General features: G+C 50.0%; 1 protein-coding gene across 6 annotated transcripts in view; it reads right to left on the bottom strand.

The window, feature by feature from the left end:
- ATP9A (ATPase phospholipid transporting 9A (putative)) overlaps positions 1–27,945 on the bottom strand; it is a 129,149-nt gene that overhangs the window by 53,101 nt on the left and 48,103 nt on the right. For all 6 annotated transcript variants that reach the window (XM_032350329.1, XM_032350328.1, XM_032350333.1 and 3 more), the window contains 9 exons: positions 21,528–21,586; positions 20,237–20,288; positions 18,065–18,159; positions 14,103–14,183; positions 13,268–13,343; positions 5,478–5,554; positions 3,721–3,881; positions 1,446–1,588; positions 325–437 (listed from right to left, as the gene is read on the bottom strand). In XM_032350329.1, the coding sequence (XP_032206220.1) occupies positions 325–437; positions 1,446–1,588; positions 3,721–3,881; positions 5,478–5,554; positions 13,268–13,343; positions 14,103–14,183; positions 18,065–18,159; positions 20,237–20,288; positions 21,528–21,586 (857 nt within the window). The remainder of the gene's footprint in view (positions 1–324; positions 438–1,445; positions 1,589–3,720; positions 3,882–5,477; positions 5,555–13,267; positions 13,344–14,102; positions 14,184–18,064; positions 18,160–20,236; positions 20,289–21,527; positions 21,587–27,945) is intronic.

Genomic DNA, 27,945 nt, shown 5'->3' with positions numbered 1-27,945 from the left:
AGAAAGATGGCACGGGAGAGGGGGAGGGCTGATTTCAAGGGTGATTTTATTCAAAACATAAAGGACTGACAGTTGCCCTGGGTTTGGAAGGAGAGGTGGGGGGGCAGGGACAGGGAATGATGGCTAATGGGGATAGGGGTCTCTTTTGGAGGGGATGAGACAAAGCTGATAGCGGTGATAGTTACACAACTCTGGGAATACACCAAGAACCACTGGACAGGACTCATTCGCTGGGTGAATGGGACAGTATCGGGAATCCTATTTCAATACAGGGGTTAGTACGTGCAAAAGAATTGTTTCCAGTATCAAAGCAGAAGGCGTTACCTGGGTATAAACACTAAAAATGTGGCTCTGAACTTCATCCATGGAGTCAAGGCTATAGGCCACGGTGCCCAGGTGCAGCCGTTTGAAAACCATCTCGTTCTGGGTGAGAGTTCCTGCAACACAAGACACATGAGGAACCCGCCCACCTCCGGGGGCTTCCAGGAACAGGAGGGATCCTGGCTGTCGTTTTCTGAGCATTTACTACTCTACGCCCTGCCCTGGTTTCAGTACTGCCCCTGCTCCCCTGCTCGGGAGATGTCTGCAGTGTTTATCTGGTCTGTCCAGAATCGAACTCCTTTTCTTTTGAAAATTGCTTCCTGGATTTCCACAGGGGGCATAATCACCCTCATTCCCTGGGATGGTCTAGAGGGAGGGTCAGGCAAGGCGGCTGACTCACTCCAGCAGCCCAGATGGTAACACAGGACTTATACACTGGATTCTGTCCAGAAGGGATCTGAATCCTGGGCAGACGGATACACGGACAGAAGATGAACAGAGTCAGGTTCACCCCCACTGAGGGAGTCCTACAGCGGCTACCCCAGGGGCTCTGAAGCAGACATATCCAGAAATCTTCTGGTTCTGTTCCTTCCTGAAACCTCATTTTTCTCTGATGGGCTGAGCCACCAGATCTTTGCAACAGACTCGCTTTTGTCCCACGGTCACTCAGTGGTAGAGAGGAAGCTCAACCCAGGGGTCCCCACTCCCCGTCCTTGCTCTTAGCCACTCTGAAAGCAAACTGCAGGGCAGTGTTCTGGGGTGCGGCGATGAGGACTCGAAGCCTGCTCGGTCACCCTGCGCTTCTGACACGGCAGCCAACCTCCCCGTGCTTCGTTTCCTCATCTGTAAAACGGGGCTAAAAATGCCTCCCTCCCAAGATGAGGTTGAAGGTTCACTAGACCACCCTCTGTGAGCGCCCCGAGAAGTGCTTTGAGCCTAATTAGTACCGGGTAAGGCTTTGCAGCTTGACGGTGAGGACAATCGTCACCAAAAAAAAAATCAACATTCCTCAAAAGCTGAAGAGAATAAAACAGCAGCAAGCATCCATCTCTAAGATCTCCAGGAAGAGAATGCAAGCGCCGCCTCTCACTGGGAAGCCCGAGAAGCTCCAGAAAACAGCTCACCTGTCTTGTCTGTGAGTAGGTAAGAAATCCTGCCCAGCTGCTCAGGGATGGTGCTGGAACGAACCACCGTCCCGGGGATTTTTGAGTCCCTCCGAATCACCCAGCTGTACACAATCTTGCCCATGTCCAGGTTCACACGCAGGCTAGTCCGAAAAGCAGAGCAAACAGGTTAACAGGATGTCCGCGAGGCTCCCTGGGTCTCTATCTGCAGACAGCAAGGACCCTAAACGACTCTGAACCCCATCAGTGGGGCTGTAACATTTGGAAACCCCTCCCCGGGGCAGCACAGCCTTGCGGCGGGAGCCACAGAGTCCACAAGTCCTCTCTCAGTTACCTCACAGAAAAAAATCACCAATTCCATGAAGCTGTTTTGGACTAAAATAAAACAATGAAGGTTTAAAATGCTTTTAAAATACTGAAAAGCGGGGCGCGTGGGTGGCTCAGTGGGTTAAGCATCTGCCTTCGGCTCAGGTCATGGTCCCAGGGCCCTGGGATCGAGCCCCTCATTGGGAATCCCTGCTCAGCAGGGAGCCTGCTTCTCCCTTTCCCACTCCCCCTGCTTGTGCTCTCTCTCTTGCTACATCTCTCTGTCAAATAAATAAGTAAAATCTTAAAAAAAAAAAAAAAAAAAATCAGATCAGCAGCAAGTCTGCTCCTCCTCCCGCTTCTCCCCACCCCACAGGCTTTTTCTCTCTCAATTAAATAAATCTCTAAAAAGAGAGAGAGAAACCATTACGCGTGCAGCTCAGTGGTATTAAGTTTAATCACACGGTTGTGTAACTACCACCACCATCCCTCTCCAGAACATTCTATCTTCCCCAACTGAAATCCTATGCCCACGACACAACCCCCCACTCTCCCCTTCCTCCAGTCCCTGGCACCCACCACTCTCCTTTCTGTCTCTCTGAACCTGACTGCTCTGGGGACCTCACATGAGAAGACTCGTACAGCACGTGACCTTCTGGGACCAGCTGATGTCACTCAGCATAATGTCTTCAGGGACGTTGTACTGTGTGTCTGAATTTCTTTCCTTTTTAAGGCTGAATAATATTCCATTACATGTATCCTCTTCATCTTGAGACATTATGTTATTGTAAAAAATAAAAAGAAATTGTCACAGTCGTTCCTACTCCTATAAATTAACCAAACTGCCCACTATTTTCCTGGCTAGTCACTGGCCGCAGGAAGAGTCAACTCACTAATTTTCAATCACACAGTAGACAGAGCTTTAAAGATTACAACGTCACGTAACATTACCTTACAAACACTTTTTTCTGCTGGTGATAGAGCAGAGGTACTTATTCTTGGAAACCAAGATCCAGACTACACTGGCGAGGGGTCCAATGCCCCTCTTCTAGGAACACTGCGGTACCAAAACTACAATCCCTATCCTCAGGAAAACATGAAGTCTAGCTAGGATGACATAAACACCCAAAAGAGCAAGACAAATCACAAGCAACATACCAAGTGTAATATTAGAAGCACTAAAAGTTTCAGGGGGAAAAAAAAAAAACATGATTTATTTTAATAATATTTACTAAACATCAATTATGGGAGACAGTAGAAACGAGTCCCCGACAATACAGAGCTAAACAGTGAAACCTAGAATATACACTAGGGCTGTTCTAAATAAAACACATCGGGGTACCAGTCACCCGTATATCTGATGTCCAAAGTTACTTACAATGCACTGCTCTGAGAAAAAAAAAAAAAGAAAAAAAGGTAGATTTTACATACAGCAGAATCTCCCTTTAAAATAGAAAAGAGGCTAGAAAAATATATATGCCAAAATATTAAGAGCACCCATCACTTAGTTGTGAGATTAGAGGTGATTTTGATCTTATTCTCTGGTCACTGTGAATCTTTGTTTTCTCCTACTACGACAATTCCCTGTATTATTTTCTAAGAGCATTTATTCAGCCTCCAAGGAAGGCAAGCCAGCAGCTGGCGTGTCACCAATGCTCATCAGTCCCAGTATTTCCCTCTGAGTGTGGATCCACCACCCGGGATCCACCTTAACACAGCCCCTGGCGGCCAGCGCCAAGCTCCAGAGCCGGCCCACGAGACGGGCGCTAAGCGGCATCCCCGGCACAGAGCAGGCAGGGCAAGGACTTCTGAGCAAAGACTGATTCAAGAAAGGCTGGTTCACGGAGGAACCGCCCTTCCCCTGCTGGGGCCCAGAACGGGACTCACGCTCCCAAGTGTGCCCCATCGTCATCTCCAAGGGGACCACAAGAGAAAAAGAAGAAAATGGCCTGGGTCCTTCTCCACTCACCTGATGGGGATGATGTTGGAGAACAGCAGGAGGAAGCGGATGATCTGGAGGTACCAGCGCCCGGCAAAGTGCTGAAGGGCCACCATGACCAGCGACACCACCACCAGAGCGCCGAAGAGGATCTTGGTCAGGCAGTTCACCTCCAGGTCAAACAGGCCGATCTGTGGGACGGAGCAGAAGGGGGAGCCTGTGCTTAGTCGGTGCACCGGAGCCCAGCTGGAGAACTGGTCCTTCTCCAGGAGCACCTGCGCCCCAGGCGAGAGACAGTGGGACCCTTTGGTCCCTACGTCTTTGGTTCAGAATACTGGGCTCCAGGGGCTGGGCTTCCTAACACACATCCAAGGGGCCTCAAGGATTTCTGATTGCGTTAATTGTTTTAACAATCAAGAAGACTTAGGGGCACTGGGTGGCTCAGTCAGTGAAGTGTCTGCCTTCGGCTCAGGTCATGATCTGAGGGTCCAGAGATCGAGCCCTGCATCAGGCTCCCTGCTCAGTGGAGGGTCTGTTTCCCCCTCTCTCTCTACCGCTACCCCACCCCCTCAGCTCATGCTCTCTCTCTCAAATAAATAAGTGAAATTTTTAAAATAAAAATAAAATCTTTAAAATAAAAAACAAACAAACAAAACAATCATGAAGACTTAGACTTGGACACACATAAACAGGTCACGGTGCCTTGGGGGCTACGTGCAGGGTGACATACGCCACAGCCTGTAAAATGGGCTCGGTCCCCCACTCCTGGAACTGCCCCACACATGGATCCGGGGCTGCCTGACAGCTCAGGGCACACACGCCGGTGGGACCTGATGGCTCAGACTCGTGAGTGCAATGATTTGAATAATGACAGATCTACTTCAACGTGTCTGCAAAAAAAAACGGAACCAGCAGGCCAAAGCCGTAACTTCACAGAATCGTGGCCCAGCACGAGGCTAAAGCATCGAATAAATGGCCTTCTGGTCGTAAGGATGGTCGTGACCATGGGGAGGCAATGACCAGAGGTCTGGAAACCGCACTCGTTCACGGCGTCGACAGAGGAAGTCATTGTACAGTTTCTGGCTAAGTCTTGAACTGTGGGGGAGGGGTGGGGCCGGGAGGGCGGGTCGTGGTGTGAAACGAGTGAGAACAGGACCCACCCGGAGGCCACAGAGCGGACCCCCCGCTCACCACGCCACAGCCAGTGTCCTTTGTAGGGTGGATCTGAGCCCGCCCCTTCCCTGCCGGGCAGCGTGAGGCCACGGAGCTTCTCACAGCCACTGCTCAGCTCATGAGCCCATGGAAGCGCCCGGGCTCCCGGGCTGGGGTGGGGGTGGTGGGGAGTAAACGGGGGGGGGGGTCACCTGTGAAGGATGGGGCACCATGCAGGGCACGCAGGAAGTACTCAACAGTTTGAACTTGAAAGCTTTAAAAATTTTATGAATTCCCACAAATACACAGGAACGCATGCTCCTGTGTTACACGGATGCGTGTGCACACGCGCACACGTGCACAGACACGTGAGAAGACAGTACGTCCATATGAATGAAATAACACTGTGAGGTGTTCCTGTCTTTAAATCCAGCTCCTCTGGGGGCCTGGGTGGCTCAGTCGGTTAAGCGACTGCCTTTAGCTCGGGTCATGATCCTGGAGTCCTGGGATCGAGTCCCGCATTGGGCTCCCTGCTCAGCGGGGAGTCTGCTTCTTCCTCTGACCCTCCCCCATCCCACGCTCTCTCTGTCAAATAAATAAATAAAATCTTTAAAACAAACAAACGTCGAGCTCACCTTACTTCGAGGGTTTGAGGTGTTCATGACACTCCGGAGTTCTCTGCCCGTGTAAAGGACAACACCCACGACAGTACCTGAAGCGAGAAAAGCGCAGCACAAAGAGGCGTGAACACCGACGACAATCCAGGGCCACGAGGACCAGCCCTGCTGCTACTCGCCACAGGCAACCATTTCGATTTAAATTCAACAGAAATTAATATATCCAGGTCCCCCTCTTCCCTCTGCGTCCACCACGGTTTCGAGCGCTCGGCGGTCACGGTGAAGACACAGAGCGCTGTTACTGTTGCTGGAAGGTCGGCTGCTCAGTGCGGGTCTGTGGGGTCCCCTGGGGACCTGGTGGAGGTCTGCCCGTCATGCCACCGCCCTCAGAGGCTTCCAGAAGCGCTTATAGGACATTCCTATCTTCAGACACTATGAGAACTTACAAACATGCTCTCACTAGAGCCTTCTTCCCGCTGAGTCTGATTCCTTTAGATTCTGTGTCCAACGAGAACACAGGCCAGATGACCCATCTTTCCTGAGAACTTCCCCCCCCCCATGCGCCCCCCCAGCCCTGTCTATCAATCTTTCTAAAAGTCAGCAACTTACAGAAGAAACGCAAAAGGCCAGTTAACACTAGAAAAGATGCTCAACTTTGTGAGTAATCAAAGAAATGCAAAATAAGCCACTTTTATCCCTATTGCAACAATAAAAATTCCACAGACTGATAACACCCAGTGTCTCCGTCAAATGGGCCCTTGTCATAACACGCTGTTGGCTGGAGTATAAATGGGAACAATCTATTTTGGGGTGAAACTGGTCATATCTATTAACGATCTACCTGTCTCCTCTCCTCAGTGTAAGCCACAGAAATGCTCAACACAGTGGGGAAGACCCGACAACAAAGGAGGAAACGAGAGACAGGCAATCACAGATGGTGGCAGGTGCCGTCATGAAAATCAGGCAGAGGAACAGACCAGAAGGAGCTGGAGAAGCCCGCTGGTTGGTACTGGGTGGTCGGAGAAGCAGCCTCTGAGATGAGGATGACTGAGCAGGAGCCTGAACCCCGAGAAGGGGCCCGCCCCGCCACGCTCCCAGGGAGGCGGCCAGGAACACAAGCAAGCTGCTCTCTGCTGGGAACGAGAACCACCTCCACTCTCCTCTCTCAGAGGGAGATGCCAAAACCTCAGAGAGGGTCAAACAGAGCTGGTCAAGGAACCCCAGCCCAGAGGACGCACTGGGACTGCGTCTCCCCGACAAAGCCCCAGGAGGACACACTGAGGTGCCCCCCTCCAAGCTTAATGCACACAACGCGGTTCCCTTCCAGGAAGGCTCAGCAGATGGCGGGCCGGGCAGAGCTCACTTGCTGGTCCCCTGGCAGATGGCGGCTCCAGTGAACGCAGGCCTGCGGCCACAGCAGATGGTCAGACCAGAGGTGGCCACGTAGCCACTGCACTCGTTCCTGCACAGATGTGGTGGGTGTCAGTCCCCGCGATCGAGGGTTCAAGAGGGTCCTGATGACAAGGACCTCTGAACAGGTCCTGCACTGGTGCCGGCCAACCTTGATGCCTGCCAAGGCTGAAATGAAAATGGCCCTTCTCCCCGGTGCCTGCCTCTGCTCAAGGCCAAAACCCCTTCCATAAGATCCAAACGCCAGCCACAGTCGCCCAGAGAGAAACCACACACATGCACTGGTTTGGTCTATACTGGGGCTTTTGAGGTTTTGAATTCATCAACATCTTTTAAATACAGGAACTTTCATATTAAAAAATTGAGAATTCTGGCTCCTCCTGGAAACTTAGAAGATCTGGAGACACTGAGTCCGTACTCCCAGCAGGTGTCAAGCACGGGCACTCCCTTTATCCGGGGGCAGGCTCTCAGCTCATCCTGACCCCCATGTGGCCCAAGCCACCCCTTCAAGACCTCCTGACCCAAGCCTCTCTGCCGCCCGTGTCCTGTGCCATCCCCCGCCCTCCACAGTGGGCAGAGTGCAGAATCCTCTCCACTCAGCCGGCTGGTTTCTCCAAGTCACACTGCTGTGGTCGGGTGTCACGCCAACTTCTTCCTAACTCTCCACGACAGCCCAGTCCCGGGGTCAGGGCCTACTCTGTGACCCCTTTGTCCCTGTCTGCGACAAGATAAATGCTACCCCTGAGAGTGAGCTTTCGGAAATGTTTACAGCAGTCAGATACCGCTGCGGCATTCAAGTGTGTGAGCGCAGGACCAGTACCACTGGACAGGGTCCAGACCAGCTGGACACGCTCAAGCTCACGTGCCCATGTGCACAGGCACAACTGCCAGCAGGCTGTGCAAGGGCCATGGACTGATCTGCGGACCGGAGCCGGGGGAGGCAGCCGCACAAGCAACTGGAGAGCTGAGAAGAACCGGGCTCTGGAGCCCCCGGGCCACGGCCCAACCCTTCCCTCTCTCAGCCCAGTGACTCCCCAGCCTAGCGGCGCGGGGTTGGGTTGCCATGGTGACTGACTGCGTCCTCTCCAGGTTGAGACCAGCAGAGGCAGCTGGACCCTAAGCACTGTCTGGCAAGCTTTCTCATTCTTTCAGACTTTCAAGTGGTAACAGCAGAGTGACCGGAACATAGGACTTCGCTTCTAAAGAGAACAGAGAAGTGAAATCTCACAGAATCAAGATGACTAACGGTGGCGGTTTCTCGATGGGGTGCTCCAGAAGGAAATGGCTTGCATATAACCAGGCTTGCATCAGAATCAGAATGCAGTCAAAGGACTACTCACTGAGAAGCAGGGGAAACTGAGGCCACGTAAGGAAATGGTACGTGTCCAGCGTCTCGGACTCCGAAACCCATGCCCGGTGAAGGTCTCGGCAGGTAACACCACTGGGTCACGGCTCTCACCACTCACTGTCCTCCACATCACCAATCACAAACTTTGAAATCTCTCCTCCCACCTGTTTTCCACTCTCTGCCTCCCAGGAGAGGACCTCCTAGGCTGTGCGACCTCAGGCAACTTGCTTAACGTCTCTGAGACTCCATTCTTCATTCCATGAAACCCCCCTTTAATGTTGTGAGACCAAAACAAGAGAGTGGCAGCAAAATGCTTCATAAATAAAAAGAGCCTGATAGGGTGCCTGGGTGGCTCAGTGGGTTAAGCCTCTGCCTTTGGCTCAGGTCATGATCTCAGGGTCCTGGGATCGAGCCCTGCATCAGGCTCTCTGCTCAGTGGACAGCCTCCTTCCCCCTCTCTCTCTGCCTGCCGCTCTGCCTACTTGTGATCTCTCTCTCTGTCAAATAAATAAATAAAATCTTAAAAAAAATAAAAAGAGCCCGATAAACAAAAGACTCATCACTGATCATCTCTGAGATGAAGGCTGACAAGTCCCTCCACCTCAGAACTCTCCACATGGCCACTTAAATTGCTTCCCTTTACACTGGTTTCAGAGGGATTTTGGAGACCCGCCCCCACTTCCTCCCATCTCCTCTGTCATTTGTATTCAGTTTAGAGTGAACTAGAAACACCATGAGGATGGAGACGAGGACTTTCCAGCAAGCCGCCACAGCGCCAGGACCGAGCAACAGAGCATGGCCGCATCCCATAGAGACGCTCAGGAAAGGTTGTTGGGGGGGCTCTGGCTGGCTCAGCCAGATGAAGAGTTTACGACTCTTGAGCTCAGGGTTGTGAGGCTGAGCCTCACACTGGGGAGCAGATTATACTTAAAATGATCCTTTACTTTTTTTTTTTTTTTTCCAAAAATACAACAATAGGGGCGCCTGGGTGGCTCAGTTAGTTAAGCAGCTGCCTTCAGCTCAGGTCATGATCTCAAGGTCTTGGGATCGAGTCCCGCATCAGGCTCCCTGCTCCGTGGAGAGCCTGCTTCTTCCTCTTCCCCTGCCTGCCACTCTGCCTACTTGTACTCTCTCTGTCAAATAAATAAATAAAATCTTTAAAAAATAAAAATTAAATACAAGTTAAAATTTAAAAATAACTTTGTTTTGTTTTGTTCTGTTACATGGAAAGAAGCAGGCAGAAGAGAAGAAAATCACCAGAATAAAAACCAGACAGACATGTGAACATGTATTTACTACTAAAATGTCAATATTGTTGAAGCAAGTGGCTAACCAAACAACTCAAACCTGAGGAATCAACGCAGCTGTTACCCTTGGGGCGCCTGGGTGGCTCAGTCACTTAAGCATCTGTCTTCAGCTCCGGTTATGATCTCGGGGTCCTGAGATCGAGGGACCCCCTCCCACCCATGCATCCAGCTCCCTGCCCAGTGGGGAGCCTGCTTCTCCCCTCCTCAGCCCCTCCCCCATCACCCACCTTCTCGCTAGCTCTGTTCGCTCGCTCTCAAATAAATAAATAATCTTTTTATAAAGGTCGCTGTGTGGGGACTGGAAGGCAGCGGGGGGATCGCTGGGGGCTGACAAAACCCCGATTATTGATCGGAGCACTGGTGCTAAGTTTGGGATTCAGCCACTCTTCCATATATGCGTTATCTTTCGATAAAAGGGAAGGAGAAGACACCTGCCTGCAAGGAATGATGTGCGGAGCACTGGACTTACTGCCTGGCAAGCAGATGCCCACATCCCAGGCGCCCCTGTGCCCCCAGCTCCGCCTGAGCTGGACACAGCACAACTCAGGAGTTCTACCCCCCCGTATCTGATCTCCGTTCACAGCCCCATTCCGCCCGCCGCTCTCCATCCCAAAGTGGGCGCTCTCTCCTTTCACACACGTCCACTCCCCGGGGGCAGCCTCGACACAGGGCCACGTGCACAGACTGGGCGCCAGGGTCTAGAGCTTCCGGCTGGAGCTCAAGTAAGGCCCTTATGCCAGTAAGGTTTCCTAACATCACTCCATTCAAATATTTTAATGTGAAACTATATAAACACTCCAAGAAGACATCAGTGTATTCGTCTCATTTTAAAGCAGGTAAGATTTTCTCAGCATGTCGCAAAAACCAGAAACCATAAAGAAAAAAAAAAAATCAATAGATTTGAGGGTATAAAAATTTTAAATTTTGTGCCAAAATACAAATGAGACCAACTGGGAGACAGTAATTGCAATTAAGGTAAAAAGCAGAAGGGTAATATTCTTAGCCTATAAAGAGTTCTTAGAAATCATTTTTTTAAATTCTTTTAAGGTTTATTTATTTGAGAGAGAGAGAGACAGCACATGAACAGGGGAAGGAACAAAGGGAGTAGCAGACCCCCCACTAAGGCAGGAGCCCTGTACAGGATTCAATCTCAGGACCCTGAGATCATGATGTGAGTGGAAGGCAGACACTTCACCGACTGAGCCACCCAGGTGCCCCAGGAATCAATTTTTAAAGGAATCCATCAATAGAAAAAAAAAATGGGCATTGGCCATAAACTGGCATATCATATATACATTTTAAAAATGCAAATGAAGATAAAACACTTTTAAAAATCCAACTTCACAAATAACTTTTTTTTTCAGATTTTATTTTTGGGACGCCTGAGTGGTGCAGTCAGCTAGTATCTGACTCTTGATTTCAGCTCAGGTCATGATCTCAAAGCTGTGAGATGGAGCCCCAAGACCAGCTCTGTGTTCAGTACAGAGTCTGCTTGGGATTCTCTCTCTCAACATAAAACATATCTGCCCTTTACTCTAGGATTCCCGTTTCTATGGAAATGTGGATAACATCAATATTTAGAACTTCTATCTGGAAAAACCAAACAAAGCACATCAAAGACAAAAGCAAAAGCCAAACAATAGACATTGAAAAGAAGATTTGCTTCACATCGAGATGAGTTTGATATTGTCTCTGCTAGGAAGCACGCTCACAAGTCAATATGAAGAAACAGAAAGTAGACCGACCAAAACATTAGGAACTGTCTTATGTGTAGAAAGAGGGTCCCATATTCTTTTTTTTTTTTTTTTTTTTTTTTAATTTTTTTTTTTTTAAAGATTTTATTTATTTATTTGACAGACAGATCACAAGTAGGCAGAGAAGCAGGCAGAGAGAGAGGAGGAAGCAGGCTCCCTGCTGAGCAGAGAGCCCGATGCGGGGCTCGATCCCAGGACCCTGAGATCATGACCTGAGCCGAAGGCAGCGGCTTAACCCACTGAGCCACCCAGGCGCCCAAGGGGGTCCCATATTCTCAATGAAATAAACAAAACAAGAACAAGACAACCTCTATCACAGACAAGAACAGTGTAACACTATGAAACTCCTGCGTATCAAATACGCCACAAAACCTTTCCAAAAACCAGAAATGGGGAACTCTCACAAATGAGTAAGAGCACGAGAACGAGAAGAAACAGCTAGCGGGCACAAAAAGTAAGGGACACAGGTAGAGACCACACAGACCACAAGGAAAGCCAACCTTCCAGGCAATCCAGGAAATGCAAATCGAAACACACTCCTTATTTTTCTGCCAAATTATTAAAAGATTAAAAGGAATAATTACTTGTTAATAAATGCATTCAAAGGGGAGGAAAACTGGGAAGGAAGAGTAACCAGTTCTGAGAGACGTGGGTGGACCTGCGGCAGGGGAGAGGCTGGAGGGGAAGGACTGCAGCAGGGGCTGGTGGGTGTGGCCAATGGTGTGGGCGTGGTTTGTGGGTGGGGTTTGTGGGCGTGGCAGGCAGTTCCTCCTTGCCGGTGCAGAGCCTTAAGGATCCATTTCTCTTCCTTAGCCATCAGGAGGAATTGAGAGACATTCCAGATTAGGCTGCAAATACAGGCAGGGAGTGGAAAAGGAAAAATGGCAGAAGACGTAAAAGGAGTGCTCATCTCTATGTGCATTACGTGGTTCATCTGTGGATGAGTTTGTGCTGGTCTGTACTGGTCATTCCCTTCCTTAGCCACAGAGTATCCTGACTGAGCACCTAAATTATACTAAAGAGCCACAAAGCAGCATCAAGCAGAAGAAAATGGGTTGGTAGGAGGGAGAGGTGCTTGAGAGGGAGAAAGCCGTCATCCAACAGTAGAGACAGGAAGTTGGCAATAGTAAAATCATATATTAATAATAGTATATACTATTACCTCATACGTGTAATGTAACAAAGTAACGAGAACTGCACAATATGTTTTGCTTCTGGAACAAAGTGCCTGGGTTCAAGTCCCAACTTTGCCTTTTACCTCCTGTGTGACCTTGGGCAAGTTCCTTAGCCTCACAGAGCCTCGGTTTCCTCATCTGCAGAATGGGCTAATACCAGCACCTCCCCTCACGGTTAACGATGGGAGGGGTCAGTGCAATGGGTAATGCATGTAAAGGCCTCGCCAAGGTGCCGGACACTGATTGCCCCTCAGACAGTTGTGGACACCTGTCCACAACTGCCACCAACCACCATGACTATAGACACTGTTTGGCCCCTGGAACCGCTTCTAATCAGTCTCTCCCCAGTGTTCAAAAACTAAAAGACACCAATTTCCACATCATCTTGGTGTTTTCAACACCAAGGCTCCAACTCAGGCCCGTGGCCCTTTCCTGTGCTTGGGGGAGGGACCGCCTAGGACTGGCAGGACGAGCTCAGCAGCACCCCCAGACACGACCTCCGGCCAGCACATCCAGGCTGGCCCAGTTTCTGGGAGAGATTAGGACGTCAATCTCAGGTGGCAATTAAGGGCTATTCCCGGAGTGGATGCTGCCAAAAAAGCGCCGGCCACAACAGCTTCTCTCAGAGGTGTCCACAACTGTCTGAGGGGCAATCAGATGTCAGCGAGACTCCCTGGAGGGGCAGCAGCAAGTGGAAAACACCATGTGACCGCCGGCTAATTTTCCCCACTGACAGATGATTATTCTAATTACACAAGAGGATTTTCTTTCCTTTTCAAATTGCTAACACATTCCCCAGAAAGGGCACCCTTACCCGACGCGATGACAGTGCCGGCCCAGAGCGTGTTCTCGATGCTCAAGCTCTCGCTGATCGGAGGGTCGCTGTCTTCCTGGAAAAGACCGATGGGCACGCATTTATCCAACAAGGTTCTGGAAGAATCCACAGGCTATTTCCAACCTGCTCGTCCCAAGACAGGAAGAGAGGACGACCCCTATTTGGAAGACCCCAGGTGAGCCAGGAGAGAAGGGCCAAGCTCCAAAGCCACCGTCCTGGGCGTGCTTTTCATGCCCAGGATCATCCGTGACCGAAGGAGGACAGGCTTCCAACACTGAAGACACGTCCAGCAAGGCAAGAACTAAAATGCAGAAGCAAATCAAACAGAAGCAGCCCTCTGCTGGCCCGTCCTATGGCTTCTAGGAAGAGACCATGATTCCATGGGGATCCCAGATTCTTCAAATAATTGAAAGCTAAATTTAATTTCTAGCCTTTAGGTAGAATAGTTGGGAAGTGGCTTAAAAATTGTTAACAATGCCCGCCGGGGCTTGTGTGAGTAGAAGAGGTCACGGATGTGTCCAAAGCAGACATAAAAAAGTACCTGCCTTCCCACCACAGAGTTCACAGTAATTCTAATGCTACTGGGGTCTACACTGTCGGGAAAACTCACGCTGTTCAGAGGCCGGGAGAAAAATTCCGCTGTGCCAACCTCACTACATCAGTTTTCAAGCTGGGGCTACTTAGGGGAAGCTCACCCCTTCCTGGAGCTCAGCTACCCCCCAACAAAGACCTGCTGACACTTCTTCTCTGCAGCACTGTCCCCAGCACGTGTTCTCAGCAAGGCAGCAGCGCCCGGTCAGCTAAGCCCACTTACTCTGGTGAAAGTTCCCACAAAGTTGTGAATGTCGATATTTGGCTCTTCTGCGTAGACGTACGACCGAATCTGGAGGAGATCCTGTTCAACAGAAGTAACATTTTGGAGTTAAAACAAAGTTCAGGATTAAAGAGATCTCAGGTGGGGCGCCTGGGTGGCTCCGTTAACTGTGCTCAGTTAAGCCTCTGCCTTTGGCTCAGGTCATGATCTCAGGGTCCTGGGATCGAGCCCCGTATCGGGCTCTCTGCTCAGCGGGGAGCCTGCTTCCCTCTCTCTCTCTGCTTGCCTCTCTGCCTACTTATGATCTTTCTCTGTCACATAAATAAATAAAATATTAAAAAATAAATAAGTAAAGAGATCTCAGGAGGCCCCCAGAGTTTTTCAAAAGCAACTCTATCCCCCAAACAGCAAGCAGGCTCTCAAAAGTACAGGCGAGGGACGCCTGGGTGGCTCAGTTGGTTGGACGACTGCCTTCGGCTCAGGTCATGATCCTGGAGTCCCGGGATCGAGTCCCGCATCGGACTCCCAGCTCCATGGGGAGTCTGCTTCTCTCTCTGACCTTCTCCTCGTTCATGCTCTCTCTCACTGTCTCTCTCTCAAGTAAAAAAATAAAATCTTTAAAAAAAAAAAAAAAAAGTACAGGCGAGGTGGAAAAAGAGAAGAAAAAAATTCTCTATTAGAAACTACGTTTAGCAGTCGCTCCACACGCTATCTCACAACACCCCGACAGACTCCACAGTGAAGACGCCTGTGTGTCTGTGTTCACCCGGTACTTCCCAAACTGGCCCACGGTCTAGGTCCCCCTTCTGCTCCACTGCCGGGGCCAAGAGCTGTTGGTACCAACGAAGGTCTGTGCTCAGTCAACGGTGCTTACTTGGCCCTGCTCTGTGTAAGGCCTTGGAAAAGGCATAAAAAGCAAATAGAACACGTCACGCCCAGGAGGATGGCAACCGTCCGAAAAGTATGGGTGAGAATATGGAGGAACTGGAACGCCCGTGGACTGTTGGAAGGAACGTAAGGTGGTGCAGCCACCGCGGAAAACAATATGGCGGTTCCTCAAAAACTTACACGTAGAATTACTGTGATTAGCAAGCCACTCTTGGGGAAGTGACAGCAGGATCTCGAAGATGCTGTATGGCTGTGATTACGCACCATCACCGAAAGATGCCAACAACCCACGCATCCACTGACGGGTAAATGGATGAACAAAATGGAATACAGCCATATAATGGAATATTGCCCAGCCTTATAGAGGAAGGGAATCCTGACACAGGCCACCACCTTATGCTAAGTGAAATAAATCCATCACTAAAGGACAAATACTGTATGATCCCCCTTTGATCGGGTCTCTAGAACAGTCAAATTCATAGAGACAGAAAGTGCAGTGGTGGATGCGGGGTACTGGGCAATGGGGAACTGGTGTTTGATGGGTCAGAGTTTCTGTTTCACACGGTGAAGAGCTCTGGAGATGGACGGTGGGGACAGTTGCACAACGTGAATGGGCTTACCGCCCCTGAACTGTACATTTTAAAATGATAACATGGTAAATTTGATGTGTATTTTACCACAATGAAAAAAATTGAGAAAAAAAAAAATCTCCAGTCAGGTAGTCAGGCAAATCCAGACCACAACACACCTTGGCTACAGGGACCCAGAGCGGGGCAGAGGTTACTGGCCGTCCCCCGCCCAGCGCCTGTGGCCTCTACTAACGAGCTAGGAGGTCCCACGTGCAGATGGGTTTATCCTGTGGCATTTATGTACTAATAAGAAAAGGTCCTGAGGGGGCGCTTGGGTGACACACTCATTTAAGCGTCAGACTCTTGATTTCAGGCTCAGGTTGTGATCTCAGGGTTGTAATCTCAGAGTTGTGAGACTGAGCCCCACATGGGGCTCTGTGCTCAGCGTGGCGTCTGCTTGAATTTTTCTCTCTCCCTCTCCCTTTACCACTCCTCCTTGCTCTCTCTCAAATAAATAAATAAATCTAAAATTTAAAAAACAAAAAACAAACAAACAAAAAAAAAACCCGGAGATACATTCAAAGTGGACGGGAGCAAAAGTTGCAGAATCTCAAACACAAGGTAATCTCAGATACGTGTGCACTCCCCCCGCCCACCAGCAAGTTCACAGCTGTACATGTGTGGGGAGGTGTGCTGGCAGAGGTCTGGGAAGATCACCACTGACTTTACAGGATCCCCAGAGGGAAGCAGGTAAGGTCTGGGGCAGAGGCCACAAGCAAGACTTTTCCTTTCTTCCTCCAGGGCTTTCCATACAATTAATTATTTATTTTAACAAGAGCACAGTCTTGTGATGCCCAGGTCGTCCCTTCATACGGTTCTTCTGCTAAATCGCTGCTCCCCTCTCGGATCCCTCTAGCCCAGCAAGGAGGAGTCTCCTAACAAGGACAGCATCTCCTTCTCTGGGCCCCAGCCCAGGCCCGGGGCCAGACGGGGCAGGGCAGGGGCGGGGAATGGGGGAACCGGGAGAGGAGCCAACAGCGGTGTTCCTTACACCGATGCATCCAAAGCACACACCGACAAAGGCAACTCTGTGCAGCAACAGACCTGCACCTTCGTGACAGACCCGCACCCTCATGATTCTAGGCGCTTCCAGGCCATCTCTTAAAGAGAGTCCTTCAAATCATTATGAGGACTAGAAAGCTTCCCTTGGAGAAATCTTACCAGGAAGTTAAAATACGTCACCCAGGAAAACCAGAACCCTCTCACTAGACCAACCTCATCTCGGGGCAGGACGGTGCCCCCTCAGGATTCCCAGGGGCTCCCAACCTGTGTTAGAAACTCACTGCTCCAGAATTCTGGTTTAAGAATTAATATTAGTAATGGTGCCACTTCACTTGTCACTGACCATGAGACATCATTAGGACAGGGGGCACATTTACCGGCCTATTAACATGGAACACTGTCCTGCCCACTCCTTCCTCACAGAACATGGATAAGGAACAGCATTAATCCGTGTGACCACAAGCCCAGGAAAAGCTTTCATGTTCTGCCGAATCCTTTCAAGCCACTGTTGGGGCATGTTGGCCTCTGAGCGTTTAAATTACATTTTGTGACTCTGTAACCTTGTCCATGGGCCACATCCAATCCATGTGGCTCGTCCTTAAACTTACTCTTTGGCTCCCTGGCCCTCTCGCTTTACAGATCATGGCCTAAGTAATGTGGGGCTGACGGGGAAGTGTGGGGCTCTGCACACCCTTGAGAGCCTGATGGTTCTAACTCCTTAGGCCACCCCCTGGGAGAGGGCCCGTGGCTGTTCCACACATGGCTCTACATGCTGTTCCTCACACTGTTCCACGCGTAGGGTATTCAGCAGTGCACATTCCAGGCAGAACTCTGCTTTCAGAGATACTGCCTGGAAGTAAGTCAGGTGGGAAGACAAGGGGAGGGTGGTCAGAAAATGCCTCTCACACAAGGAGATCTGTGCACAAAACCCAGGAGGTAGGCTGGAGAGGCCCAGCCCAGCAGCCATTGGAGCACAACTGTCCCCTGTGGAGGAAACAGCAAGCGCAAACACCGGGACCCAGAGGGAGAGGGCACAGGCAGGCGGAGCACCCAGGCTGAGGTCAGGGTCCTGGCAGGGACACAGACCCCACAGGGCTTGAGGACAACAGCAAGGACAGTAGTCTGGGTTCTCAGGAACGAGAAGCCTCCAGAGGCCCTGAGCAGAGGGATGATACACCTATATGCCTTTCCTTCTAGCTTTATGCAAGGCGCCTTGTCGAGGCTTTGTAAGATTCTGAGCTCCCTCTACAGAGCCCCCAACCCTGCACTTCACCCGGCCGCGTGACTTGAAACAACAAGTGCTCAGGGAGGCCCCCCAGGACCCCATCCTGCCCGCCCTCCTTCCCACCTGACGACCCTCATCGGGCCCTCGAGGGCCTCTGTGTCCGAGAGCCCGACAAGGACACTGATGCCAGTCTGCATTTCCGCGGGAAAGCTACTCACGGCCGCGGTGGGGAGCCTCTGCGTGCAGGCCACGGGGAGCCGCAGCTTCCAGTCTGTCTCGCCGTCCAGCTGGTCCGTGCGCAGGAAGCAGGAGCCTGTGGAAGGAAGGTGGGCACTGTCTATCCGCTTTCAATTCCAGGATCCCTCCCCCGGCGGCTCTCAGCAGTTCCTGCTCTCGCCGTTGTAAAAACCCAGTCAGTGACCAACCACCAAAAGGGAAAACAAATACCCCATTTCCCACTTCCTCTGTAAGCTCTGGGGTCGGAAGATCTGGGTTCAAATCCTCACTCCAGGGACACCTGGGTGGCTCGGTGGGTGAAGCATCTGCCTTCGGCTCAGGCCATGATCCCAGCATCTTGGGATCGAGTCCCATATCGATCGGGCTCCCTGCTCAGCAAGGGGCCTGCTTCTCCCTCTGCCTGCTCTGCCTGCTGCTCTCTCTGACAAATAAGTAAATTTTTTAAAAGATTTTATTTATTTACTTGACAGAGAGAGAGATCACAAGTAGGCAGAGAGGCAGGCAGAGAGAGAGGAGGAAGCAGGCTCCCCCGCTGAGCAGAGAGCCCGATGCGGGGCTCGATCCCAGGACCCTGGGATCATGACCTGAGCCAAAGGCAGAGGCTTAACCTACACTGAGCCACCCAGGCGCCCTGACAAATAAGGTAATTACAAAAAAAAAAGTCCTCAGTCCATCATCCACCAGAGGAACCTAGGCCAGTTTCTTGACTTTGCTAAACACCAGCAGGCCCGGTCTGTGAAATGGGAAGACAGAGAGCGCAGGAGCCTGCTATGGAGATTGGGTGCGAGAAGCCCCAGCAGGGGGCTGGCACGGACAGCATTCGAGGCCATTCTGGGCGGGAGATACCTGATCAGGAACCAGACTCCTGGATTCAAGACCAGCTACCCGACTTACTGGCCACACGTCCTTGGAGACGCTTAGCCTCTCCAAGCCTTGGTTTCCCTGCGTGTAAAAGTGGACAGAACAGCACCCGCAGCATGGACGCCACAACAGATCCTGGCGGCTGCTCAAATGCGGGAAGCGCTACAAAAGCACGTGCTTGTTCCCCACCCGCACGCGGAGGCCTCTTTCCATCCGACGAGCCCGTCCAGCAATGCATCAGCAGTGGGTTTCATCAGACCCAGAACGCACTGAATTCCTGGACACCGCAGCTAAGACCTCCGGGCACCACTGAGGAAAAGCATGTCTAATCTTTGCGGGGGCGGGCAAGGGGCAAGGAGGGAAGCATTTCAGGACCCTAATCAATAACACTCTGTCTTCACAGATAAGGACATAAGAACCCACTGAGGACAAAGCTGGAGACTTTGAAAAGATTTTTAATCGAGGGCCTTCCACCCCATCTCTGGATAAATTATTGTTCGTATAAAATTTCACCTGCACTTTTATTTGATTCATAATAAAATACGTTACAGCAACCCTGAAGGAATAGAAATGTTATTTTTTTCAGAGGCTCAAAGATCTGACTGTGCCTGTACTCAGGCGAAAAACAGCCACGTGTCCTCAAAACAGCTTAAATAACAGAAAAAAAAGAAAAGAAGGAGATGAGCATCAACAGATGGGGTTGGGGTGCAGTGGTGTCAGCCACCCCGGGAAAAACTGGGAGGGAGCAGCGTCGGGTAGGAGCCTAGAGCAGCTCGCTCAGGTCGCGGTGGGCTGTGGTAATAAATACTTTCAGGGGTGATGGTGGGCGTGGCCTCACGGCTCCTGAGCGAAGGGCCAGAAAGGCCACCTACCTCTCTCCCCAGCTCCTCTAGGGTCACCCGTATCTCCTGGCATTTTCTCGGAAGAGAGGGGATTTCTGGGCGCTTCTATCTGCGAAACATGCTTCCTGATCGCGCCAAGTCCTACAGCTGAGCCCAACAGCAGCCCAGAAAGGAAAATCATAGCCGCCGTCAGTGGAGACCCACCAGCTGGCACTCGGCCTGGGTCCAGCTAACTGCATCTTGGTGACGATCAAAATCTATTGACCCGCGAGGACCGAAGACGTTCGGTTTTGTTTTGTTTAAAGACCGCTCTATTAAAAGAGATGTTTCTGATTTGCCTTCATGGCTCCAAAATGATCATCTACTTCTGTTCCATTTTCAAATGATTATTTTGCCAAATTACCACTGAAAGGTTAATGGTTATTTTCAAAATTGATCCCAGATGTTTACCGTTTTTTTCTGATGTCCTCAGGAAGATCATGTCAGCAGGGACCCGCTGGTTCTGTGTAATGAAAAGAAAGACTGTTACCGTGAATAGCCATGTGTGGGGTTTCCGTCCACCCGCCCCCCCACGGCAGCCCCCTCAGCAGGGAGGGGGGAGCAGCCAAAACCCACAGCCTCATTTACGTCTCTGCCTTTGTCACACACAGCTTTGGGGATTTATTTTGTTTTGAATCTGAAAAATCTTGCACGCTGCTGTTACTTTACTAATCCCCTTTTGAAGTCTTCTCTCAGAAAGAGAGCTTCTAGTTTTCTGGAGAATCCAACCATCACCTCCCGAAATTCCAGCCAGAAGGGCCCGGGCCAAAAGCCAGCCACCCTCGCCGGCTCTCTTGCAGGCGGTCTGCTGAAACCAAAGACACACGCACACTCGCTCACGCTTTCTGCTCCTGCCAAATCTCTGGCTTGATGTTTGGCTTTGAGTGGAATTTTAATAAGGAGGTCGAGTAGTAAGAAGCGACAAAAGCCATTCTCAAGAAAACATGGGCGTAAGCCAACGGCAGCCCTCGTTTAATTACAGAGGAGTATGTAATAACATAGAGGGTCCGTGGGGTCTCCTGAGCTACTACACAGCGGAGCGTCCCTTCACCTCAAATCAACTTTGAGTTCTTGGATTTAATCCCTTTAAAGGAGCATAGTTCACTTCCTACAGAAACAAGCTAGGATACAATCCTTTTCTAATCAAATATTATTCCAAGCCTCTCTAGGGCCACCCCCAAAACCACGACCTTCCAAAAAGAGACCGGAGTGTTTGCTGAAGTCAAAAATGTATGAATGGTGCTATTTTTAAACAGGCATTTTGGACCCTTTTTACTATTCTAGTATTACACGTGATCCGTGCTCCCTAAAAAACTACAGAAGAACATGATGTTTAAGTAAAAAAAAAATGCAAGCTAAAATCACTCAAAATAGTAAATGACAAATATTTTTATGTGAAAGCAGGCTTCGAGGAAAGATTTTATGGTAATATAAAAAAAAAAAAAAACACCAATAGGAATCAAAACTTGGGTTTGTAAGCAGAAGTTTTGGCTAACCAGCATACATAAACCTTGAAAAATTATTCTATGTGGGTGTCTCATGGCGAAGAAATTTTCCTCCCCAGGCAAAGCTTTAGGAGAGAATCCCAAAAAGCCTACATTCAGTTAGTCTACCGGAGTCAGGATCTATGACGTGGTAGCCATGACTTCCCCCTTAACACACTCACACAGCAACTGGTCACAAACTGTGGGATGCCACCCACCTTTTCCACGATGATAAGATCTCCAACCTGGATGTTGGAGCTTTTCACCTTCACTGTCCCTGCGAAGAAAGAGGTCCAAGATACATCATGTGTGAATGCACTTCAATTCCTCACGCCTTTGTAGAGTGCCCACGAGCCTGCAAAGCCAATACAGTACGCCCAGAAGTAATTCCCTACTGGGCCCTGCTAACCTCATGGGCGTCGCCTGCCTCTCCAGGAAGAGACACCTGCTGCAGAGACTGCTCTGGAACAAATCGCCACCTCTCAGAGCCCTGCACTAACTCACCCCCTCACAGCAGGTGCCTTCTGTCTTAACGGCACTTCAGCTGCTTTTCTAAATTGGTACCATGAGATTCATTCAACCTCAAAAGAAGACAAAAAAGAACACAGAAAAGGGGAAGAAAATTAAGGACCAGATCCATGGACAGGGTAACTCCTTTTTTTTTTCTTTTTCAGGATTTTATTTATTTGAGAGAGAGAGAGAAAAGGCACGAGTAGGGAGAGAGGTAGAGGGAGAGAACCTCAAGCAGACTCCCCACTGAGCACAGAGCCCAACGTGGGGCTTGATCTCATAATCCCGAGATCATGACCTGCGCCGAAATCACGAGATCATGATTACTCAATAGACGTAGTCACCCAGATGCCCTCTGGAAAATCAGCTTTTAATTTTCGACATCCCTGAAAAGAAAGAAGTCATCCTAACATGACTGATTTTTTTTTTAATTTGTGGTTGCTGGGTGGGTGGGTGGCCCCATCGGCTAAGCGTGTGCCTTCAGCTTGGGTCATGATCCCAGCTAGGACTGAGTCCCAAGCTGGGCTCCTGGCTCAGTGTGGGGAGTCTGCTTCTCCCTCTGCCTCTCGCTCACTTCCACTCTCTCTCTCTCTCTCAAATAAATCAATCTTTAGAAAAAATTTGCGATTGGTACATATTTTATGGGACTCTGATCAGACTACACCACTTGAGCTGGATATTTACATGGATAAACAGTAGCAGCTAACATTAAACACAAACTTGAACTCAGCACCATAGAGGCACGGACATGGTGTCGGCTGCCTTTAGTCCTCACAATGGCCTTAAGAAATGGCTATTATCACCTCAGGACTTTTCAGACAAGGAAATTAGGCTCAGACCTGCACCATCCCCACCCCACCAGCCTCACCGTTAGAAAGGATCAGAGCCAGGATTCGCAACCCCATCTGACTGCAGAGGGAGAATATTTAAAAAAAAAAAAAAAAAAGTGAGTACAGTTCAAGTCCAAAAAAGAACATTTACTGAGTGCTATGTTGTGGGAATTCAAAGACGCAAGGCAGTACCCTTATCCAAGAAAGAAAAGGGTCAGGTTCCTTCTGGAGTCCACAAACATGCTGGCGGGGGCCAAGGCAGTGAACGGTTTAGGTTTTGTAGGCCAAGAGGTGAGGTTCCCAACTCTGCCAACAATCGGTCCCGCCACCAAAAGGTCAAAACTATTCTTAGCAACCAGACCATCCCCCCCAAAAAAAAGCGGGGGGGGGGGGGGGGAGGCACCAGGGCTGAATTTGGCTCCAGGGCTGTAGTTGCAAACCCATGAGCTAGTAAGAAAGAGAGCCAGACACATGCGGTTAGTGCGAAATCATGAGAGAAATGATGTAGATGAGTCAGGGGGACGAGGGAGCAGAAAGGGGGAAAAATCTCCCCCTTGGGAAGAGGACCCGAACACTGCCCAGCAAACTGAAGGCTCTTGGTCATCCTTTCAACGTTCCAGCACCATCTACTGAACGCCTGCTGTACGCCCGCTGATCCAGAGGTGGGGATACACAGAACTCACCTTCCAGTGGAGGGAAGGAGGCAACGGGTAAATCAGGAGCGAACGGGGTGGGCTCGGCAGGGAAGGTGAGACCCCAGTTGGATGAAGAACACTGGAGACCAGTAACCCATGAAAACTCATGAGATGGGAGAAAGTGGTGTATGTGAGTCGTCCATGCCTGCGTGTGGCCCCAGGCTGCACCTCCCTCGGCAAGGCCAGAAGCACTGGATGGAAGGCAGGAACAGCAAGAGGGGACGGTGGAAGGGCAGGTCGGGGCCTGGTGCTTCTGTGGACAAGCCCAGAGGGGAGGGGCCGTGATTCTGGCGATGGTCACATTCTTGCAGAAGGGGCAACACCAAGAAATCGTTACATCGCTGGCTTTTCGTAAAAAGCCCATTTAACTTACAAACTTACGGGCCGAGAAAGAAAGGAAGTAATAATGACTCTCAATCCTTCTCAATGAAGCGCCCTTTCATCCAGCCATGAGGGCAAAAGTGGAGAGGGAATCGCGAACCTGCTATTCCCTTCCTGTGGTCACTCGTGCCCCAAAACCCCAACGTTCACTAAGCACAGGATTTCTAGCTTGAGCTTAAGAACTTAAAGACACTAATGAAATAATCTGAGTGTACAACTCCAGGCTTTTGCAGTTTTTCACAGTATCCTATGCTTTTCACATAATTCGATATGTCTTTTTAATAATTTACCGCTGTTGAGATTTTCCATAGCATTCCAATGATCTCTACTGAACCAGTTTTTCCCAATAGGTTCCACAGAGTTTCATCTTAATTAATTCTTGTACTTAATTAAATTTTGTGCTGGTAACAGTCCGTGGAACTACCACTAGGAGGGAAACCCCCAAACATGAAGAATGACTTCTAGACAGACTACCCAGCAAGCAGGGAACTGAACCAACCCTCTGAGGCCTTCTGGATTCTCCCAGTTCGACATCTCACACTGTGAATGTTCCGTGTGCCTCACTTTCACCGAACACAGGACTAAATTCGATGAGAGCCCCAGAGCCTCAAGGGTTCCTTATGTCAAAATATGCGCAGACGGAATGGGGGACATCCACGGAGCCAGAATGAGAGCATTAGATATGGGAGGAGAGAGAGATGCCTGGGGGGCTCAACCGGTTAAGCATCTGCCTTCAGCTCCGGTCATGATCCTGGGGTCCTGGGAGCCAGCGCTGGGCTCCCTGCTCCACAGGGAGTGTGCTTCTCCCTCTCCCTCTGTTTGCCCCAACCCCTTTCCCACCATTCAGGCTCTATCTATCACTGTCTCTCAAATAAATAAAATAAAAACAGAAAGAAAGGGAGGGAGAAAGGAAAGGAAAGGAAGAAGAGAAATGCGGAGGAGGCGCCTGGGTGGCTCAGTGGGTTAAAGCCTCTGCCTTCAGCTCAGGTCATGATCCCAGGGTCCTGGGATCGAGCCCCGCATCCGGCTCTCTGCTCAGCAGGGAGCCTGCTTCCTCCTCTCTCTCTGCCTGCCTCTCTGCCTACTTGTGATCTCTGTCTGTCAAATAAATAAATACAATCTTTAAATTAAAGAAACATGGTAGGAGGTTTCCCAGCCCGACCATTTCTCCCAGCGCCACTAGGGGGCAACAGGAAAAGCATACACAGCACGGAGGAGCTGGTCTTCCAGGGAGCGTGTCCGGCGATGCTGAAGGAAGGAAGACCGTGAATTCAGCATGGCCCTCTGTGCCAACGAACTTCTCCTTCACCGGAGCTCGCCTCGGCTTTCCCAGACAAAAATTTACATAGTCTTGGGTTTTATTACTCACATTGAGGCTGGTGGCCTGACCCAAACGATCGTTGGGGCTTATGTTCCAACCTTCAAGACCTGGCTCCCAGTCTTCTCTGGTATTTAACTCAAAGAAAAATTCGTATTTTCAGTCTTAATCATAACTGCATATGTATGCGTGGGGATGTCGGCAGGACAGACAAAATCCGGAGGATTCAACCGGAGGCCTTGACGGGTGATTCTTCTGGGGACAAAGGGAGTCTATCCCTTTCTCTGGCACACATACTTTCTAAATTCTTCCCAGGGATTTTTTTTTTTTTTTTTTTAAGTAAGCATGAGGTGTTCTTCTAATAAGAAAGAAGAAGAAGAAATTAAATTAGCTCAAACTTCTAAGTGACCAGACCCAGATCTCTGCCTTCTACCACGGAGCCCTGATTTACGATCAGTTAATGTCAACTCTTGCCTCTCCCTGTCCATCTGCTCTACCTCAACAAAAACCCCTTTTAATCCGCGCGCTTGCCGAGCAGATTCTGACCGAGGCCAGCAGGCCGATCCCCCAGACAAGGTCTTCTACTGTGTCTGTCAGTCGGCCAGCAGGCTCCCTCTCGGGAAGAGGGCAGCAGGAGCCACACAACCAAGAGGCCACTTGCATTTCTTAGCCATGGTTCCTCACTAGGATGTGTGTGTGCACTGGCAGGGGCGGCGGGGGGGTGTCTCTGCAGCTTGCACAAAGGGATATCTTCAGACTCTCTGCTCTGTCGAGCTGACCCCACGGTCCTGACCATTAATTTGGATTTCCCTTTCCACATTGCCATTTGTTGGCAATCAACAACACGCGGTGCAGGGCTATCTGCAGGGTGTGGGTCTGTGTGTGTGTGTGTGTGTGTGTGTGTGTTCTGAATGAGGACAGGCACAAAACCAGAAGAATGAAAACGTGGCAGGAAGAAAAGAGAACGGAAAACAGATACCAGGGTTCCTGTTCCAATGTTGACTGGGCTTTTCCGCCAGCCAGGTACCACAGCCGGCTGTGGACATCGGAACAAAGGCCTTCACATGGCCCTCACGGCTGCCATGGGCCAGGGTGACAGAGGGAAGCAGAAGAAAAGGGAGACAAAATGAGACTGACGGGCCAGGCATTCCGGGCGCTGGGATTACCCCGCAGAATGAAAAGCACTTCAAACTGTGGGAAGGGCTCTGAGTACATGCTTTCTAACCTTACATCAACGGCTATTCTGAGTTTTCTACAAATGTTCTTGCCAAAACAAAACAAAAGATAGAGCAAGGTGCAGACGCACTCTGGCAGACCTCCCATCCCCCTAACAAAGTAAGAGTATTCAGAGACAGGAGGACGGCTCCCTACTGCCCGGTCTCCGACAAAATATTCTCCAGGCGTCCCACTGAGAGAAGCCAGCACACACCCCACCACGGCTTCTTCCCTTTTCCCTCTCACTTTCCTTGAGGTTCCTACAGCGGAAGGAGAGCCGGACCCCTGGGGGTGCAACCCGTGTGTCCACACAAGCGCCCCCCCCCAGGGTGAATGACCTGTCATCATCTTAAAATTCTTAGTAACTTTTCAACAAGGTCATTTTGCACGGGGTCCCCCCAAATTACGTAGCTGCCCCCAAACAGAGGCAAAAGCACCCAGTAAGATCTTCAGTACACAGGGCACAGGACAACTTGACCACCTTCTGAGAACAGAAGGCCACAGCCCTTCCCCCTCCACAGCCCGCCCTGCTCTCCGGGTTCCTCTAACACCCAGCCTCCAACCTCCAGCCTCTGGGATTTCTAGATCAAGTTGCAGGAACTTTACAGAAGTTTGGCTAAGACATTTTTACAAAGGTTAAGTGGGAAACTGTCTGCTGGCCACATCCTCAATCATCAAATGCCTTCTATAAAACACATTTATCCCTTTCAGCTTTCGACACTCTCCCCGAGTCACCCCTGAGCCAGAGTTTATAACAGGGAACAAAATTCCAATTACAAGAGCTGTTTATTTCTGCAGAGAGGGACCCCAAGCCTTTCATAAGCAAAGCTATTGAGCACAAACCATGCTTTTCATGGATGACAGCCTCAGAATAAGAGCAGTTTGTCTCCATTGCAGGGAGAAACCAGATGTTTCCCCGGAGTCGAAACAAGCAAATGACAATTCAGTCAAACTACGGAACAGCCCGCAAGAAAGAAATTTTTTTTTTTTTTTTAAATTCCGGGGCACCCCTATGTGTGGGCCTCTGTTTTGACCCCAAACACCTCCAGCCCTACTTCTCTTTTCCATTGTGCCTGCAGGACACTGATTACTTTTCTAGATCCTGGGCAGCAAACTCTACGCACCAAGGCTGGTTAATGTATTACTCTTGAGCTCACAGTCTGTGACAGGGATGAGTTGTAAATTCTACAGCGTGTGTACATTTCCTGGGGTGGACGTTAAAACGCCTCTGCAGACCTGGCAGAGTTCAGAGGTTTCGCGTTGAAATTTTCATATTCCAGGAGAGCTGTCTTACACTCCCCAGAGCCTAAGAAAAGACTTACTTAAAAACAGGCGAAGGACTGAGAAGTAGTATTGTAAATTCCATGGCCGCATCCTGGGGCTTTTGTTTAAAATAGTGGGAACTTAAAAAAGAAAGCTGAGGTTTAAGGATAGCAAGTTTATACCCAACAGAGGCTTTAAAAATAAATATATAAATGGTTCTCCCTCCTTCGGGTGCCCAGTGAAGAAACAGACCCACACCCCACTGGTGGGAGGGGGCAGGGGTGGAGACAGATACAATTTGGGAGAGATAACAGTGCAATGTGCATGTGAGATTGTTTTCAGGGGTTTTTATTGGGGGGGGAGGGGAGGTCTTTTTTAATTAAACAATAGATCAGTTCACCAATGACGTGTAATAAAGTAAAAC

The sequence above is a fragment of the Mustela erminea genome, chromosome 7 (assembly GCF_009829155.1).
Source record: "Mustela erminea isolate mMusErm1 chromosome 7, mMusErm1.Pri, whole genome shotgun sequence".
NCBI classification, from domain to species: domain Eukaryota; kingdom Metazoa; phylum Chordata; class Mammalia; order Carnivora; family Mustelidae; genus Mustela; species Mustela erminea.
The sequence above is the reverse complement of the archived record's forward strand: the minus strand, read 5'-3'. Positions and strand labels throughout refer to the sequence as shown.